The sequence below is a fragment of the Perognathus longimembris genome, chromosome 14 (assembly GCF_023159225.1).
Source record: "Perognathus longimembris pacificus isolate PPM17 chromosome 14, ASM2315922v1, whole genome shotgun sequence".
NCBI lineage: Eukaryota > Metazoa > Chordata > Mammalia > Rodentia > Heteromyidae > Perognathus > Perognathus longimembris.
Window position 1 is genome coordinate 54,419,314 of NC_063174.1, and position 18,262 is coordinate 54,437,575.

Genomic DNA, 18,262 nt, shown 5'->3' on the forward strand with positions numbered 1-18,262 from the left:
GCCCCGGAGCGTGGGAGCAGACCTTAAAGCTGCTGCAACTTAAAGCCACAGAGCTGGGCCTTGGCATCACCCAAGCCAGACACGGACCCCATGGCACGCACGTGTGTACACATGCGCGCACACACACACACACACACACACACACACAGGTAGTAAGTGGCTTGTGATTCTACCTGAAAGTATTGCACTAGCTGGGTGGTCTTAGGCAAATGTCTTAACCTCTGAGCCCCCGAGCCATCATCATCTGTAAAACAGGAACGAACATCTCGTCACAGAACTGCTGTGCCATCACATAATCCTAAACACCCACCCCATGCATGGCCAGCACACCTCCCATCTTGTGTGTGGTTCCTTGGCTGGGAAGAGGCACCCCTGGGTGTGGCCTGGAGGGACGAGGGCCGTGTGGCGTGTGAGCAGGCGTGCGGCGGTGGCTGCGCACACGTGTTGTTCAGTGTGTTCGGGACTGCAGGACGTGGCGGGAGGTCCTGAATGGGGAAGGATGTGTGGGGACAGGACGGATGAGGGGAGGGAGCGGGAGAGGGAAGGCAGGGAGCCCCCTGGGAGGCGGGAGAGGCCAGGGCTTGATCCTCCACTGTCCCTTGGGTTCCCAGGAGCCTGGCAGGACAACCTCAGATCAGCTGGCAGTCCCATCCATCCAGCAGTGGGGGGACGCCGAAGGCCACACCCTGAGGCCTAGAGCCCCTGGAGTGGTCTTCCTGCCCCCGGGAGTGCTTCCCAGGCTGGGGTGGGGGCACCCGCATCAGCCCTGCCCATCAATGACCTTTGCCAAATCCTTGGAGACCCAGAAATGCTGCCCTGCTCCTAACAGGGGCCAGACCCCCCCCCCCCAACCCCTCAGGATTCCAGGGAACTCAGGAATGACAAGGAATAGCAACGCCCAGGGCCGGGGGCTTTCAGCACCGGTGGGGTATTTGGACACTCGGAACTGGGTGAGGGGGCACAGGGAATGGGGGAGCAGATCTGGGTTAGCGCGGCCCTTTCCGTCACCCCTGGGTCCTCTCATCAGATCTCGTCTGCGGAGGGGAGGAAATGGGCTGAGCAGGGGCAGTGGTCCACCAGGAGGGGTGGGAGGAATGGCGGGGAAGGGCTCATCAGGCCCGGAACGCCACGCCGAGGCATAGAATCAGGACCCCTTACCCCGGGCTGCACGTCAGGAGGACTGAGGCCCAGAACATTCTGTCCCCAGCCCGCCACGAGGCCGGAACATATCCTTTTCTTTCTTTCTCTGGGTCTCAGTTTCCCCTTTTAACAGAATCATTTCTGGAGATCTCTGGAGGGGGCTCTAAACAGCGCCCCGGTCAGCCCCCAGGGTCTGCCCGTGACCTCGCCCGAGCGCCTGGCCAGGCAGCCCGAGTGTGCAGGTCAGAGTACGGAGCGGGCAGGACACTAAACGGTGCCAAGAGAAGCCAGAAGTGGCGAGTCTGCCCACCCCGGGGGGAGGGGCTCTCCCCATCGCGCGGGGGGGGGGGGGGCAGCCCTGGTGCTGACACTGGACCTGGATTTGATCCCAAACTCCCTCAGCCTCAGTCCTTGCCCTCAGCTCCAGCGACGTTTCCGGTCTTCGTGGGAGACCCCGGTAGCCATGGGAGGAGGCCCTTCTGGTGGTACTCGCTGTGGGTTGGGGCCTGTTGTCGGGGAAGCAGCTCAGAGGCCCCCCTCCCCCCGCCCACCCTGACCACTCCCCTCGTGTCTTCACAGAGACTTACTGCCCTTCACCCTGCGCCTGCCCCAGGCCATCCTAGACACCAGGAGCCTCTCCGACCTGGAGACCATCTCCAAACTGGGCCTGGGTAAGTCCTCCCAGCGGGAGCGGGGAGCAGGGGGACTTGAGGACGCGGAGCTCGAGGGCTGTCTCCCGGAGCCTCTCTGATGAGACCTTGAATGGATCCTGAGTTCCAGTTCAGGGGCCGCCCCGCCCCAGCGCTCAGTCTCTAGACAGGTGCCCAGAGGTCCTAAAACAATCGCTGTGTTGGAGGGCCAGAAAGAACAACTGCATCAGGCGGGGGGCCAGTGAGACTGTTTGCGTGGGAAGAGTGGGCCCAGCAGCTGCCACAGCCCTGGTTACCCGGAGAAATGCATCATGGGTATGGCCATGAATTAGTGGCCCCTCACCCCCTTTCCTAACTCCCTGCCCTGATCCCTAAGTGCAGGCCCTCAGCTTTTGGAGGACAAGGAAGGAAGAGGAAAGAATGAGTTGGGGGTAGGGGGGCTCAAAGTTGGCCTCCCCTTCTGCATCACTGCAAGCGCCCGGGTTTATTGGCCGCTTCCTGTGTGTCAGGGGACCCTGAGGGCTCTGCAGGGATTGGTCAACTCTGACACGGGACTGTGCCTCACCGCGCAAGAGCTGCCTAAGGGCTGATGTCTTAGATGTCGGACTTCTGCCCTCTCAGGAGCGTGGGCGTGGGGCAGGTGACCCAATGTCCTGGTTCAGATGGCCTTCCCCAAGGCCTCAAATGACAGGCGTGACCCTTCCAAGCGTTACCGAGCACGGGTTTGCTTCATGCCTGGAATCCTAGCTGCTCAATGAATGGCGGCATTTGTATGAAGTGTTCAGAAGAGGCCATTGTGCTGTCAGAAAGCAGCTTACGGGCCCCGGGGACTGGGGACTGATGGCTAGTAGGTATGAGGTGGGTTTCTCTTGAGGCTGATTAAAATGCTCTAAAATGGATGATCGTGACATTTAACACAATTATACAGCTACTAAAAGTAGCTGGGGATGTGTGTATCGTTTCTGTTTTCTAAACAGGTGAAGTTAGGGAATTGGTATCTTGATAAAAACTGTTATACAGAGAGCAGTGGACTCAAGACTTCCCACACTAGGATCGACAGAATTGAGACTCACACCTGGGGTTGGCTGAACTGGAACTCATGTCCTGTGTCTGGACCTACAGCCGGGCCTGGTGATCACGCTGTTCCCTGTCCCTTCCCTTGCCTGGCCTGGCCTCCAATGGAAAACAATATGGCACCCTCATGCTGAGGAACCCTAGGCTTAGATTGGGCAAGGGAAGGAGCAAGCCTTACCCTCCCTCCTCATCACTCCCTGTGTGAACTTGTGTGTGTGTGCGCACACGTGTGCGCGTGCATGCACATACAGTCATATGTGCTAGTACTGGGATTTGAACTCCTAACTTGTTTGTTGTACTTTAGCTTTATCACTGAAGGCTGAGCCATGCCTCCACTGTTGGCATTTTGCTGGTTAATTGGAGATGAGTCTCACAGACTTTCCTGACCAAACTGGCTTCAAGCCATGATCCTCAGATCTCAGCCTCCTGAGTAGCTAGGATTACAGGTGTGGGTCACTGTTACACACACACACACACACACACACACACACACACACACACACACACACACGCACGGCCCCAGATGGTTCACATTTTTAATGGTGTTTTTAGGAAAGGCACATACATGCTCCACAGCGCTTCCAGATTTGCCAGTCACTAGCTTTTTCTCCCTTTACAGTTTACAATGTAAATTCCCCCACTTGCGGGGGAAGCTCTGGAAACTTGATTTGGGTGGCTGTCCACGAGTCCACGTGTGGAGTCATCCTTCCAGAGACCCCCTGAAGTCTCTAGACACGTGTGCTGATTCCACAGGGCCTGGGACTCTGCCACATTTCTCTGTCCCCTTCCTAGCCTGTGGCCTGCCCAGGCCTCTTGTGACGAAACCGTAGTTTTCACTCGGGACTGCCGCCAGCCCAGCACCGGGCAGGGTCCAGGCCCTCGGAGCGTGAGGCATCCTAGCCGGCGATGTCCCTCATGGAAGCCCAGGAGGCCACAGGGCCAGCGAGCCGGGGCCCAGCAGTGGAGGGACAGCTCTTCTTTATGGAAACCTGAGAAGAACCAAGCAAGGCTTGGAGCTGGGTGCCACCCACCCGGCTTGGGCACCCAGCACTTGGCAACTGCTGGGATTGCGTGACACATTTCCTTTCTCCTCCGGCCTCGACATCCTGCAGGCTGCTCAGAACACTGCCTACTTCTACTTCCTTTTTTTTTTTTCTTCTTCTTCTTCTTCTTCTTTTTAGCAAAAACCACTGCTTTCCTAAGAGAGCCCCAGATCTGACCGTGAAGCCCCCTCACACCTAGCTTCCCCGAGGGTGCCACTACCCAGCCTGAGTTGGGAGGGGGGGCAAAGATGCCACATCCTGGGCTGAGCCCCAAGGTCTGCTCCTCTCCTCCGAGGATCCCAATGGTTCTTTGCATAGCGGCCCTTCCCGTGGTGTGCGCGCCTCTGCCCTCCCCTGAGCCTTCCTCGAGGCCTCGCCCCTCCCCCTCCCCCACCTCAGGCCAGCGAAGCCAGGGTGGCCCTGGGCCATCCCAGACGCTGCTTCCACTGTGGCTGAGCTGATGCTCGCAGTGCTCGGCCTGACCCTGGAGGCCTGTCCTGGGCAGAGAGCCCTGCCTTGGGGGCTGGAGGTTCAGAGATAGGTGGGGAGTTGGGGCTCCCGGATGGAAGTCTGCTGGGGGAGTCAGACAACAGAGGAGTATTACAACTCCAGTGGTGGACACTACAGGGCTAGGGACACAGGGGCGGCCAGCCGGCGCTGGGCAGCTTCCACCGAAAAGGAGCATAAGAGTGGAAAAGAGTTCCAAGTAGCAGGAACAGCAACAGGCCAAGACCTGGAGGCGGGAGGCACCTGGCATAGAAACGAAGAAGTAACGCATAGAGCACAGAAGAGACTCAGTCGATGATTCTAGAAAGGACGTATGGAGCCACAGAGGGCAGGCTGTGGATGACCTAATAGTAAGAGTGCCCAGGCCCTGGTGGGCACGTAATTCTGGGTGGTATCTACCCATGACTCTCTCCCATCAAGGACATCTGTGGGACTCCGGTGAGGAGCACTGGGGCTGAGCGCCTCGCCCTTGCTCCTTCAGGCCAGAATGGCTGCCTACCGCTCTTCACGGGGACATCTCCCAAAGAGGAAACCTTAGGGGGCTGGTGAAGACATGGACTCAGGGCTTCAAGCCATGAGGTCAGAGACTCTGGGAGCTCAGTGCCAGGCACCCAGGAGAGTGAGTCTGGTATGCTCAAGGGACGCCAAGGCCTGGCCAGTCCCGGGCTGTGGATACGCCCTGTCCTGGAACTTTGCACATTAGAGAGAATGCATGAAATCTTGCCATCTTGTTACTGTGGGCACAGCTGCTCAGCTGGCTGCCAGACCCAGGCTATCTTCCCAGGGCAGGCCTGAAGGGTCAATCCCACCCCTTCCTTGCCCGAGTATCCCCGTAGTGGGCACGCAGTTGCTGCCCCCAGCTTCTTGCAATGCCTCCTTTCTGCCTTCAAGAGCCTGTTGGGGGCTTGCCACATTTCCAGTGTAGGGCAAGCCACCTGCCCCTCTCAGACCCCAGCAGAGCAACCGAGATAGGAAATGGCGCAAGTTCCTCTGAGGGGAAGCCCTGAATCAAGTGCAAAACACAAACACAGGAGCTTGCCTGACCCAGTTCAGACCCAGCACCGGCCCTGGCCAGCCTGTGGCCTCCGGCCAGTGCCTTCTTCTCAGGGGCTCTGGTCTCCATCTGTGACACGAGGACAAGGCCTGGGATTGGGGATCAAGAGCCGGGCCAGGGGAAGCGTGGCGCCCACAGGCCGACAGGCGGCAGAGCCCCGCGAACACTGGCTCCTAGTGCCCCTTGTTGCGTTGCACAGTTTCCGTACCGACCCCTCCCCCCCAAAGCCGTTTCCACCCCGCATAAAGAGGTCTCCTGCCCCAGCCTCGAAGAGGCCTTGTGTACCCCGAAAATTAGCAAGTGAAAAATTAGCCCCTCGGGTGAGCCCAGAGCGGCCCGAGCCCCTTCCCTGGTGTGGCCGGGTGACCGCCCTGCACCCTGTGATGTGGAGGCCATTCTAGAGGTGCCCGGACTGGAGCCCCACAGAGAACTAGGCAGCTGTAGGAACTGCCCCCCCCCCACGTCCTCCCCCGCCACGTCCTCCCCACACAAGCGCGCGGCTCACTTGGCCCCGCAGGCACCTGTGCCCTCCGCAGTGGGCGGGCTGGGACTGCCGGGGGCTCCGCAGCCCCTCCGTGCTGGGGAGGGCAGCTGGCGGGGCTTCCCCCGGGGCAGGAAACGGTGGGAGGGGCTGGCAGGGCCCTCCCTCACCACACCAACACCTCCCCCCCCCCCCCCCCCCGTTTCCTACAGGCTTCTGGGACTTCTCACAGAATCCCCGACGCGGTGCCCGCAGCAGTGAGCCGCCCGGAGACTCGGCCCCTGGGGCCCCCACCCTCTCCAGCCCCGGTCCTACCGCCCATCCTGCCGGCTGCTCCTGTGAAATCAAGCTGTCCGTAGGAAATGACCGCCTGTGGTTTGTGAATCCGATTTTCATCGAGGACTGCGTGCTGCCCGCCGACGGCTGCCCCGGGCCTGCCACCTCCGATGCTACCTCGCCCACCTCCGGGTGGGGCCCGCGACGCCCACCTCCCCCGCCCCCAGTGCCTGCCCTGCCACCCTGCGGCCCAGCCCAGCCTCTGGAGCTCCCGACACCCACTTGTCCTTTGCCCGGCTCTCCAACAGCCTCTGCACCCCATGCCCCTGGCCCCCTGGGTCCCCTCAAAGAGGAAGGAGGGCCAGCCCCGGCGCCTCCTCTGCCCGTGAAGAAGAGTCTTCCCCTCGCTCCTCCCCGACGCCGCGTCACTGGGAGACTGTCCCTGGAAGAGCAGAGCGCCAGCCCAGCGGCTCCGAGGAGCCATCTGGGCCTCTCCAGGGCCACCTCACTTCGCCTGCCTCCCCAGGGGGCCTCCGACAGCCCAAAGGACAGACCCCAGAGGACCCCAGAGCAAGGCCAGGACGCAGAGGCCAAAGCCAGGGATCTGAGCAGCATGCCAGAACCTTCCAGAAAGACCAAGCAACCCCCAGTCCCACCCCCCAGGAAGAAACGGGGCTCCGGGCAGATGGCCCCTGCCCTCCTGGCTACTCTGGAGAGCCCCAAGGCCCCCACGGAGGAGGAGAGCTCTGAGAAAGCCACACCCGGTGCAAACAGGGAGGACGCGAGCCTCGCTTCCCAGCCTGGGATGCCGCACCTCCACGTGCCGGCCTCCGCCTGTCCTCAGGGCGCCCCGGAGCTCACGGGCTCCATGGCCTCGCTCTCGGACGGCCCGGGGGTCCCCACCCTGGCCACCGAGCAGGACTCCTACTCCACCAGCAGCACCGAGGAGGAGCTGGACTTCGGCAGCCCCAGCGTGAGGAAGAAGCCGTCCATGATCCTGGACAAGGCGCGCCACCGCCTCAGCTTCGTGAGCTTCGCCAGCGTCTTCCGCGCCTTCCTCTCCAACGACCGCAAGCTCTACAAGAAGGTGGTGGAGCTGGCGCAGGACCGGAGCTCGTACTTCGGCTGCCTGGTGCAGGACTACAAGGTGTACAGCCTGGAGATGATGAGCCGCCAGGTATCCAGCACCGAGATGCTGCAGGAGATCCGGACCATGATGACGCAGCTCAAGAGCTACCTGCTGCAGAGCACCGAGCTCAAGGCACTGGTGGACCCCAGCCTGCACTCGGACGAGGGGCTCGGTCAGTGCGGAGTGGGGCTGGGGGCCGGGGGGGGGGGGCGGGCAGGGTGAACGGGGAAGGCAGTGACCTCCACACCCTCACCCCCCTCTTTCCAGATGTGTGGGCCCATCTCTGGCTGTTGCCAGGTGGTTGGATAGTGATACACAGCCACCCCCTTTTCTAGAACATTCACCTCAGTCAGTAGGAGCTAGGGTTCCCCCGCGTCCCTGCTCTGCATGGGCAAAGACATGACCCATCCCTTGAGCAGGGTGCAGTTTCTGCTTGCAGGCTGGCGTCTCCCCAAGGGAGAGGCCTTGGGGAACCTGCCCTTCCTAAGCCAGTAGCCAAGTCCCCTCCCTAAAAATGGTGTCGAAGGGCAGCATAATACTCTTAGTGCTATCCAGAGCAGATAATTGTCACTTTGGAGTCAGGTAGACATGAGTTCAAATCCTGGCATGGCTTCCACCCTGTCAGAGCCCAGGTGGATTACTCAGGGTGTAGGTTATGTCACAGTTATGGTGACATCAAGGCTCGCTACTTCCTGTCCATTCGTTGATCCTAACTGTTGCACAGGGATCGTGTTTGAATGGTGAAAGCAAGCCGTGTGGCAAGGAGGCTGGGCAGGTGCCAAGGTGCTGGGGGAGGAACAGGGCTGGCAGGTGGACAGAGCTGATGGGCAGGCCGGGTCCATACACAAAGCGCAAGTGAGGGGCTGGGGATATAGCCTAGTGGCAAGAGTGCCTGCCTCGGATACACGAGGCCCTAGGTTCGATTCCCCAGCACCACATATACAGAAAACGGCCAGAAGCGGCGCTGTGGCTCAAGTGGCAGAGTGCTAGCCTTGAGCAGGAAGAAGCCAGGGACAGTGCTCAGGCCCTGAGTCCAAGGCCCAGGACTGGCCAAAAAAAAAGCGCAAGTGAAAGAGGTTTGGGGCAGATCTGAGTGTGACGTGGGACTCGTTGTGTGTTCCAAGCAGAAGAATATCATGACCAGACATGTCATTACAGGATGACACTCGCTCTGTGTTGACAGTAGGCGCTAAGGCCAGTGGGGGGGGGGGGGAGCCATGAGAAGCCAGGTTCTACATAGACTGCAGTGTGTGTGTGTGCGTGTGTGTGTGTGTGTGTGTGTGTGTGTGCACCAGTCCTGGGGCTTGGACTCAGGGTCTGAGCACGGTCCCTGGCTTCTTTTTCCTCTACCTCTTTGGCCTTTTCGATGCCTGTGGTGCTGAGGAATGGAACCCAGGGCGTTGTGCGTGCTCGGCAAGCCGCGTTCCCAGCCCATAGACTTTACTTTCTGAGCCAAGAGTCAAGTGGATTCAGAAATGGCAAGAAGAGGGCGGGCTCGGCATCGCCGCTGGGGGTCCCCCAGGCCCCGAGGCCCTCGGCGTGCGGCTGCACCGGGGACGCAGTGCGTGACTGCAGTGCGGTCAGCGCTCTGGCTGCGCACCGGCAGCAGGCCGGCCCTGCGCCCGCCCGGGAGACGCATGAGGCTGCAGCGGTGGGTGGTATGCGGTCCCCGGGCCCCCTGGGCCAGTGCCACGCGGCTGGGTGGCCGGGCGGGGCGCAGCGTCTCCGCCGCAGGGGCGCTCACCCCGCGCTCTCCCCTGCCACAGAAGCCATTGTGGAGTCGGCCTTGTACAAGTGCGTGCTGAAGCCGCTGCAGGCGGCCATCCACGCCAGCCTGCACGAGCTGCACAGCAGGGACGGCTCCCTGCAGCAGCTGAAGGAAAACCAGCTGGTGGTCCTGGCCACCACCACCACCGACCTGGGCGTGACCACCAGCGTGCCCGACGTGCCCGTCATGGAGAAGATCTTGCAGAAGCTGGGCAGCATGCACAAGGCCTACTCTCCCGAGAAGAAGATCGCCACCCTGCTCAAGACCTGCAAGCTCATCTACGACTCCATGGCCCTCGGCAACCCAGGTAAGCAGCCTGGGAGCTCCCGGGGAGACCCGGGAGGAAGCCTGGGAGGAAGGGCGCCCCCCCCCCCCCACCCAGGGACAGGCGAGAAGCCACGCGGTCTGTGCGACAGGGGTGGGCTGTGTGGGAGTCCGCTGCGGACAATGTTGTGACACTGTTCCCAAACTACAGCAGAGCTGGGGGACCGGGAAGGCCGCTCCTGCCTCTGGGGCCCGCGGACTCCGGGAGCTGGGAGGGGATACTTCCATCATCCGTGTGGGCAGTGGACCAGGTGTGCGGAGCAGCAGTGGTCACTGAGAGGGACAGTGGCTCCTCCGAGTGGGAAGGCGGTGGTCGCTCTGAGCAGGACGCAGTGGACACCGGGTTGCTCGGGCCTCGGCTGGGCTGGCCGCGGTTTGTGCCCAGTGTGGTCAGAGCTGCTGGTTGAGGCTGGCCACCCCCGACTCCTAGACAGTGACGGGGCCCCGAGTGCCCTCTAGCAGCCAAAGGGCAGACTCTGCCCATGGCCAGAAGCCTTGGCGGCCAGGCCTGAGCTAGCATACTTCACCTGCTTGTTAGGGGAGCCCAGGGGTTTTGGGGGGGGGGGGGGTCAGGGAAGAGGAGGGCTCGACTGCTGCACAGTCACACCGCACACGAGGCCCAGTGCACGGGGCCTTCATCACAGTGCCTCCCGGAGCTCCTCCAGGCCGACAGGAGCGGGGATCCCCGGGCCACCGCAAGCAGGGAACAGACAGATGGACAGACAGACAGGCAGGCGAAGTTCATCCCAGTCACTCCTCCAGCTGGACGCGCACAGCTGCACCTGGGCAGCCACGGTCATGGGAGGAGAAAGATGGCGTCTCCGCATCCACACCGTGCGGGTTCGAATCCCAGGCCTGTCACTAGCTAGCCTTCTCTCTCGCCCCCGAGGGACCGGTTTTGTCTTTGGAAGAAGCCCTAAGGGTCAGCCAGCCTGTGTGTCCCCTCAACCGACGGTGCAGGCTCTGGCTGAGAAGCAGGACCCTCTTGTCCCCCTTGGAGCTGGGTAGGCCTGTTTGGCCGCCCGATGTGGGCTGGGGGCCTGACTTACACAGGCTGCCGTTCCAGGCTGCACTGTGGTTTGGGTTGGACTGGGAGGTGACACCTCACAGGCGGGGCCGCAACCAGGCTACAGCAGAAACGGGGTGTCCCGAAGGCTTGCTGTGCGCTGTAGGTTGAAATGAGGTGTCTTGTGCAGTCTACAGGCCGGGCTCGGAACATAACCGAGTCCCTCCTCAAATGTGCCCAGAGAAGTAAGGTGGCAGCCAGGCACTGGTGGCTCCCGCCTGTAATCCTAGCTGCTCCAGAGGCTGAGACCCTGGAAACAGGAAAGCCTGCGAGACTCTTATCTCCAATTAACCAGCAAAAAGCCAGACATGCATAGAGGTGTGTGGCTCAAGTGGCAGAGCACCAGCCTTGAGCCAAAAATCTCAGAATGGCAAACAGGCCCTGAGTTCAAGCCCCAGGACTAGCAGACATCTGCATGCATGCTTGTGTGCACACACACACACACACAAATACAGCTATGGGAGGACCCAAGGGTGTGTGGGCTCTGATACCTGGCTACCCAAGCTGCTACACACACACACACACCACACACACACACACACACACACACACACACACACACACTACCACAGCTTGCTTCTACCTCGATGGCCCCTGAAAATGACAGTATGCAGCTGCACTTCCGACAGTCCTCCTGGACCCCTGCATGTGGGCTTCTCTGCAGGATTGTTTGGGAAATAAACAGTTCTGAGGCAGTTTGCTCTTGGAAGAAAGGAAGAAGGGAGGGAGGGAGGGGGAGGAGGGCCTTTCACTTGGAGATGGTTTCAGACTCCACACAGTCCAGGGGCATCGCAGTGGGAGCCGCACTGCACCCAGTGAACTGTGAACTCCCGCTTCACCTGCGTGCCCCCCACCCGGCTCCACGTAGTCTCTTTTAGTGGAGTAAGCCTGGCGTCTGCCCTGGCATTTTATCTTGTGAAATGTCTGCCGCTGGGCTGTGCACCTCGTGTGAGGACTGCAGACCTGTGCATTTCTTTGTGCATTTCCTAAGTTGATTTTTTTGGTGTGTGTGGTTTTTTTTTTTTTTAATAATCCAAATGGCTGGTTGTCTCTGGGGGTATCATATCTTTCTAGCATTGTCTGCATTCTGAATCCCGTGGACAGCTGCATGGGTGCTGTGTTAGTATTACCTCTAGTCTGGAATGTATCCACAACCTGCCTTTCTTTTTTTTTTTTTTTTTTTTTTGGCCAGTCCTGGGCCTTGGACTCAGGGCCTGAGCACTGTCCCTGGCTTCCCTTTGCTCAAGGCTAGCACTCTGCCCACTTGCCACAGCGCCACTTCTGGCCATTTTCTATATATGTGGTGCTGGGGAATCGAACCCAGGGCTTCATGTATACGAGGCAAGCACTCTTGCCACTAGGCCATATCCCCAGCCCCCTGCCTTTCATTTATTGATTGTGCAGGTACTGGGACTTGGACTCAGGGCCTGGGTGCTGTCTCCAAGTTTTTTTGTTCTTATTTTTTTGCTCAAGGTTAGGGCACAGTTCCGCTTGAGGCACAGTTCCACTTCTGGCTTTTGGTGGTTAATTGGAGATAAGAGTCTCTTGGACTTTCCTGCCTGGCTAGCTTTGAACTGTGGTCCTCAGCTGTCAGGCCCTTGAGGAGCTAGGATTACAGGCGGTGAGCCACCAGCTTCCTACTAGCTCCCTTTTCTTTTGGAGATTGAAGGGCAGAGCCCCTCTCCACCCCCTCCTCTGACCTTTAAGTAGGTTCCTCATTTTGTGTTTTTCATGTTTTGTGGTGGTTACAATGAGGAATTGATTTTTGGTGGCTTTGGGTTGGTGATTTGTTGTTTTTTTTTTTGTTTTTTGGGTTGTTTTTTTTTGCCAGTCCTGGGGCTTGAACTCAGAGCCTGAGCACTGTTCCTGGCTTCCTTTTGCTCAGGGCTAGCACTTCTACCACTTGAGCCACAGCGCCACTTCTGGCTTTTTCTGTTTATGTGGTGCTAAGAATCGAACCCAGAGCTTCATGCATGCTAGGCAAGCGCTCTACCGCTAAGCCACCTTCCCAACCCCTGGGCTGGTGATTTGAGAACCAGAGCCAGGCATTTGATGCACACCTGTCCCTGCTCAGAGCTCCAGCCCTGTGCCACGGTGGCTCTGGCAGACAAACCAGCTCCTTCTTGTCAGTCCAGCCGAGAAAAGGAGGCGTGGGGAGAAGCCGACCCCTGATCCCCGATTCCTCGCCCACTCAACGCTGCCATCTGTGTTCCGGGTATTTACCGACACCCGAGGGGGGCAGGGCTGGGACATGAGCACTGACCAGGAGAAGCCAGGCTGGGAAGAAGTTGCGCGCAGATCGCTTTTCTACTCACAACAGAGCGGAAGTCAAGGCCTGTAAGAGACCACACACCAGAGTTCCAGAACGTGTCCCCTCTGTCCATCACTCCAGAACTACAGTAGGCGCCATGCTGAGCACTTCCAGCTGTCTAACCCTCCCCCTCCCCGTCCTCCCCCCCCCCCCCGCCACACCATGGTGGGTGGGCACCGCTGTGATCCCATTTTAAATCTGAGGAAACTGAGGCTCAGGGAGGGCAGGCGGCACATGCAAGGCCTCACCCCAGGGGCCCAAAGGACTTGAGCTGTGGAAGGGAATCCCAGGTTCTGGGCTGAGCCCCTGGGCTCCCTGCCCCCCACTACCCCCAGCCTCACCAGGACACAGTGGGGTCAGACGTGACTTCTGGCAGGAAGAGGACTCAGGCCCAAATGGTAGCGTGTCAACCTCTAGTACAAAAGTCAAGCAACAGAGAGCACAAGGCCCTGAGTTCGAACCCTAGTACCCAGGCACTGTTGAGGTGCTGGTTTTCAATACGGAGCGGGATGAGGGTAGCAGCCTGAGCAGGGCTGACATCTTGGTGGGGAGACAGACAGTGGGGAGGTTAATGGACACATAAGACATCACCGGACATGGCCTGCTAGGAGGTGGGGGAGGGGGAAGGGAGTCACAAGCACGGCCTGCCTGCTCACAGTGTTCAGGGAAGGCCTCTCCACATTCACGCTGTGTGTATTAATCGCTCCACTCTGCAGGGACAGGACCCCAGAACTCACCGGAATACATCAAACCTAGTGTGTGTGTGCGGGGGGGGGGGGGGGGGGAGGCACCAGGGAGGACACCTGAGAAAGGAAGTTGCCTTAGGTGGCAGGAGTCGTAATGGGGTGGGAAAGTCAGAGTAAAATCAGAGCTGATGAGGCTGAACTACCCCCAGAACATTTGCATCAGCACCTACTTTTCGGAAGAACCTAGCTAGCAAAAACGAGGGGGGTGCGGGCAGTGAGGCAGAATGCTACACCCTTTCCTCCAGCACCGGGCTCGGGGAACCACAGCCTCCCGCCCGCCCGCTCCGCTGGCTAGCCTGATGGTGTGCCTGGATTGCTACTGAAGCCGCTTTGTGGAACAGTTACTGGGTACACGTGACAGGTGATGCTGGGAAAGAAAGCACATGCTCTGCAAACCTAGAACTACTCACCCACCCCCCTGGAGACAGTGCTTCTGGGAGGACCCCATCTGGTGCCACCCCTCCCAGGAAGCCACCAACCGCCCTCAACTTAACACCCCGCGATGAATATTCCTCCTCAGTGTCGGGATGGAGAAATCCAGGCCCCGAGGGGGCTTCCTGAGACACCCTTGGTCCCCTGGAAGGCTTCCTAATTTCCCTTGGCCCTTGTGGCCCAGGGCCAGCAGGATTCCATCTGATTTCTCTGGAAGAGCGTTTGCCTCCCGCACAGCGTCCCGGCAATGGACAGCCTGAGAGGTGACCCGGGAGGCAGAACACAGAGACGGCAGGGAGAGGCAGGCAGGCCGCGGCCCCGCAGGGCCTGCAGGAGGAGCCCTGATCCGCTCCAGGGGGAGGTTCGGGTCCGAGAAGGGTGCAGACCGCTGGAGCCTGGCCCCTGAAGCCCAGGGAGGCCCCTGAGCAGCACCTCCGACAGCCCGAGGCTGGGCCAATGAGAACCCGGACAGCCCGAGGCTGGGGCCAATGAGAATCCGGGCAGCCCGAGGCTGGGCCAGTGAGAATCCAGACAGCTGACACTGGGCCAATGAGAATCCAGACAGCCGACGCTGGGCCAATGAGAATCCGGACAGCCCAAGGCTGGGCCAATGAGAATCCGGACAGCCCGAGGCTGGGCCAATGAGAATACAGACAGACTGACGCTGGGCCAATGAGAATACAGACAGCCCGAGGCTGGGCCAATGAGAATCTGGACAGCCAGCCCAAGACTGGGCCAATGAGGATCCTGACAGCCCGAGGCTGGGCCAATGAGAATCCGGGCAGCCCAAGGCTGGACCAATGAGAATCCGGACAGATCGAGGCCGAGCCAATGAGAACCTGGACAGACCGAAGCGAGCCAATGAGAATACGGACAGACCGAGGCTGAGCCAATGGGAATCCGGACAGACCGAGGCTGAGCCAATGAGAATCCGGGCAGACCGAGGCTGAGCCAATGAGAATCTGGACAGACCGAGGCTGAGCCAATGAGAATCTGGACAGCCCAAGGCCGCTCCTGGCCATGTGGATTTAAAGATCCATTGGTGCAGCAGTGCTGACAAAAACTTGCAAGTGTGGCACACATGGGGGTGACACGGGGTGACAGCAAGCGGAGGGGAACGTGGCCAAAGCCTCGGATATGGGCACAGGGACCCGCTCTGGGGCCGCTGCCTGGTTGGCTCATCTGGACGGGAGGAGGAGGGAGGGTACGCCAGGCAGGGAGCTGTCTCTGGGCTCAGTCAGGGGAGGCCATGGACACTGCAGTGTATGGAGTGGACTTGGTCCCTAGATGGAAGGGCATCACCGAAGGACAGCCTGCATTCAGACCCCAGAGGTCAGAGGTCAGGGTGGCTGCCAGCAGGGGAGGCCCAGGGGCTGAGGCTGGAGAAAGGTGAATGCCTGAGGCCTGAGGAATGGCCAGAAGCCCCTGAGGCAGAGGGCAGACCCCGCCTTACATCCTGGGAGAGGAGGCTTGGGGTAGGGGGGGTCCCCAGAAGTGCTGGAGACACTGATACATGCTCTAGGGGTCCAGCTGGGGGCTCCTCCATGCTCCGTTTGCACAGCGCGACCACCTGTATGTGCAGGGGACACAGAGAGGAGGCACTCAGAGGCAGACTTGGGATGAGAGGGGCACCTGTCATCCCAGAGGACCATGGGTAGGCCCCCAAGCCCTGCCTGAGGGCAACACCAGGATGACTTGAGGAGAGGTCAGGACTTCCTATCCCCAAGGGCACAAAGCAATGGTTCTGAGGGGCCTCCGGCCTTCCCTGCTCCCCAATCACCCATAGGGTAAGGGGCCTCCAGGTCCTAAGCCAGGGCCCCACTCCACCACCCTTTGGCTGGAAGTCATTCCATTGGCCTGGGGCACTAGGGGCTGGCGTGGGCACTGGAGGGAGTTTGTCCTGACCCTGAGGATTATTGGGGCAACGGAGAAGCCAGTGCCTGGGAGGGGTGTGTGTGCGTGTGTGTGTGTGTGTGTGTGTGTGTGTGTGCTAGCTGCAAGGGAGGCAGGAAGTAGAGCTTTGTCTTAGGAGGCTACGTCCCAGCGAAGCCAGGAGGCTCATTGCTATGAAAATGAAGAGGCTGGATAGGACTGGAGGAGGCCTTGAATGGTGATCCTCAGATCTCAGCCTCCTGAGTAGCTAGGATGACAGGCGTGAGCCACCGGCGGAGCTCAGATCTGCCCAGAGCACTTTAACTTCCTTCTTCCTCGAGCTGCCCTGGGGCTTGGGCCTCCCAGAGAGCCGGAGCCCAGGGCACTTGGCATGAGGGTCATGAGCAATCGGGAAGGGCCCCATCCTCGGGGTGACCATGGTGCCACACCCTGGCAAGAGCAGCTCCTAGGAAGCCTGGCACCCACCGCCTCCTCCTCCGCCTCTTCCTGCAGGAAAGCCTTACGGGGCGGACGACTTCCTGCCTGTGCTCATGTATGTGCTGGCGCGCAGCAACCTCACGGAGATGCTCCTAGACGTGGAGTACATGATGGAGCTCATGGACCCCGCCCTGCAGCTGGGGGAGGGTGAGTCACATACCCTCAAGCCAGGGGCCCTACACCCGTGTTCCGGGATTGCTCACAGAGCCGGACAAGAGGGTGTTCCCACTGCTCACCAGCAGCTGGAATGGGGGAGAAGTCCAGAGAGGTGAAGTCCAGGGGGGCTTCTGGGGGAAGTGACATCCAGGCAGAGCACGGAAGGATGAATGGGAGCCAGCAGACAAGCAGGGGGGTGGATGTCCGACCGGCAGGAACAGCGGGAGGAGGCTGAGCCGATGGGCTGTAGAGGTCAGCTCTCTCCCCGCCCTGCTCAGCCAGCCCAAGGCAGGATGCCTGTCGGTGGAGGAGGTTTGCCATCAAGGCTCTGCACGCCCTGGTGGCCTATGAGAAAGGAGGTGGTTTTCTGTGCCCACCTCAGTTTCCCTTCCCCTTCTCCTGCCTACCTACCACTTCCTCTGCCCACTGAGTCTCCGCCGCCCTCCACCAAGAATCCCCTGAGATGCTGCAGCTCTGTGTGGACTCCTGGAGCCCCTGACTCATCCTCTGAGGTCTGCCTCCGAGGATGGAGGGAGACTCCCCAGCCCGGCGGGGGCCCCATGCAGCTGCGTGGCTCTGTGCGCATGTGTGTGCCTGGCCATCCCTAGCCCGAGGCCCAGAGTCAGCGCCCAGGGGTCCCGGGAACTTGGCGATCATGTGGAACTTCGGCGTGTGGCTCTGAAACCTCTGGAGCTTTCCCCCCTCTTTAATCTTCCTACTGTCAGGGCAACTAGCTCTCCACAAGGCCCAGCATTCAGAAGGAGCCAAGCGTTCTTTGTCCATCCAACCATCTACCCAACCACTCTCCCTCCACCCATCCACTTATCCACCCACCTATCCGCCCAGCCACTTCATCCATCCATCCACCCATCTACTTATCCACCCATCCACTTATCTACTCCTCCACTTATTCTCTTACCTACCCATCCACCTTTCTACATATGTACCCATCCACCCACGTATCTACCCATCCATTTATCCACCTATCGTCTACCTTCCATACCCACCTATGTGTGTATCCTCCACCCATCCGCCCATCCCCACCACAGCTGGGAACCCATCCATGCCACAGTCCACCCCTCCACCTACCAACCCATCCATCCATCCATCACTGAGCCACCCCTCCCCTACTCCTCATCCATCCATCCATCCACTCACTGTGTCTTACCCGGGGCATACATCTACCTCCCGTGGGGAGACTGACTTCTAAGGCAAATGTGGAGTGTCTGCCAGGCAGCGTGCAGCAGGGCATAGCCTTGCCATGTCATTGAAAGGCTACCCTTTTTAGCAGCCCTGGCCATGCTAGAAATCCAGGCATTGGCACGGGTGGCAAACCTTCTGCACCTCTCCCTGCCCTAGTCCAAATCTGGGGTGTGGGCTTGGACTGCACTTCTCCCCTGCACCTCTGTGGCACCCAGCACAGGCCTGGCCTCCAGGAGGATTGCCTCTGGCTCCAGGAGAACCCTGGGGGTCTTCCACTTGGACAGGGGCTTCAGCTTTCAACAGCCTCTGTCCTGCCTTTGCTCGTCTGAGCCCAGGGCGGAGGGGAGGCAGGAGGGGCTCCCAGGGCTCCCGAGCCTCTCCACCTGGAAGCTGGTTTCTCCCTGTGCTGGCAGTGGGGTTAGGTCCAAGGCCTAACAGTCCATCCTCACAGATGGCGCCTTCTCGCTGTGTCTTCCCAGGATCAGAGGGGCAGTGCAGCTCTCCGGACTGCTTCCTAAGGCCAGTCGAGAGG

General features: G+C 60.0%; 1 protein-coding gene across 1 annotated transcript in view; it reads left to right on the forward strand.

The window, feature by feature from the left end:
• The window catches only part of Rin3 (Ras and Rab interactor 3), a 76,765-nt gene that overhangs the window by 52,027 nt on the left and 6,476 nt on the right, over positions 1-18,262 (forward strand). The window contains exons 5-8 of the mRNA XM_048361898.1: positions 1,720-1,811; positions 6,162-7,526; positions 9,121-9,429; positions 16,387-16,518. Coding sequence (XP_048217855.1) covers positions 1,720-1,811; positions 6,162-7,526; positions 9,121-9,429; positions 16,387-16,518 — 1,898 coding nt within the window. The remainder of the gene's footprint in view (positions 1-1,719; positions 1,812-6,161; positions 7,527-9,120; positions 9,430-16,386; positions 16,519-18,262) is intronic.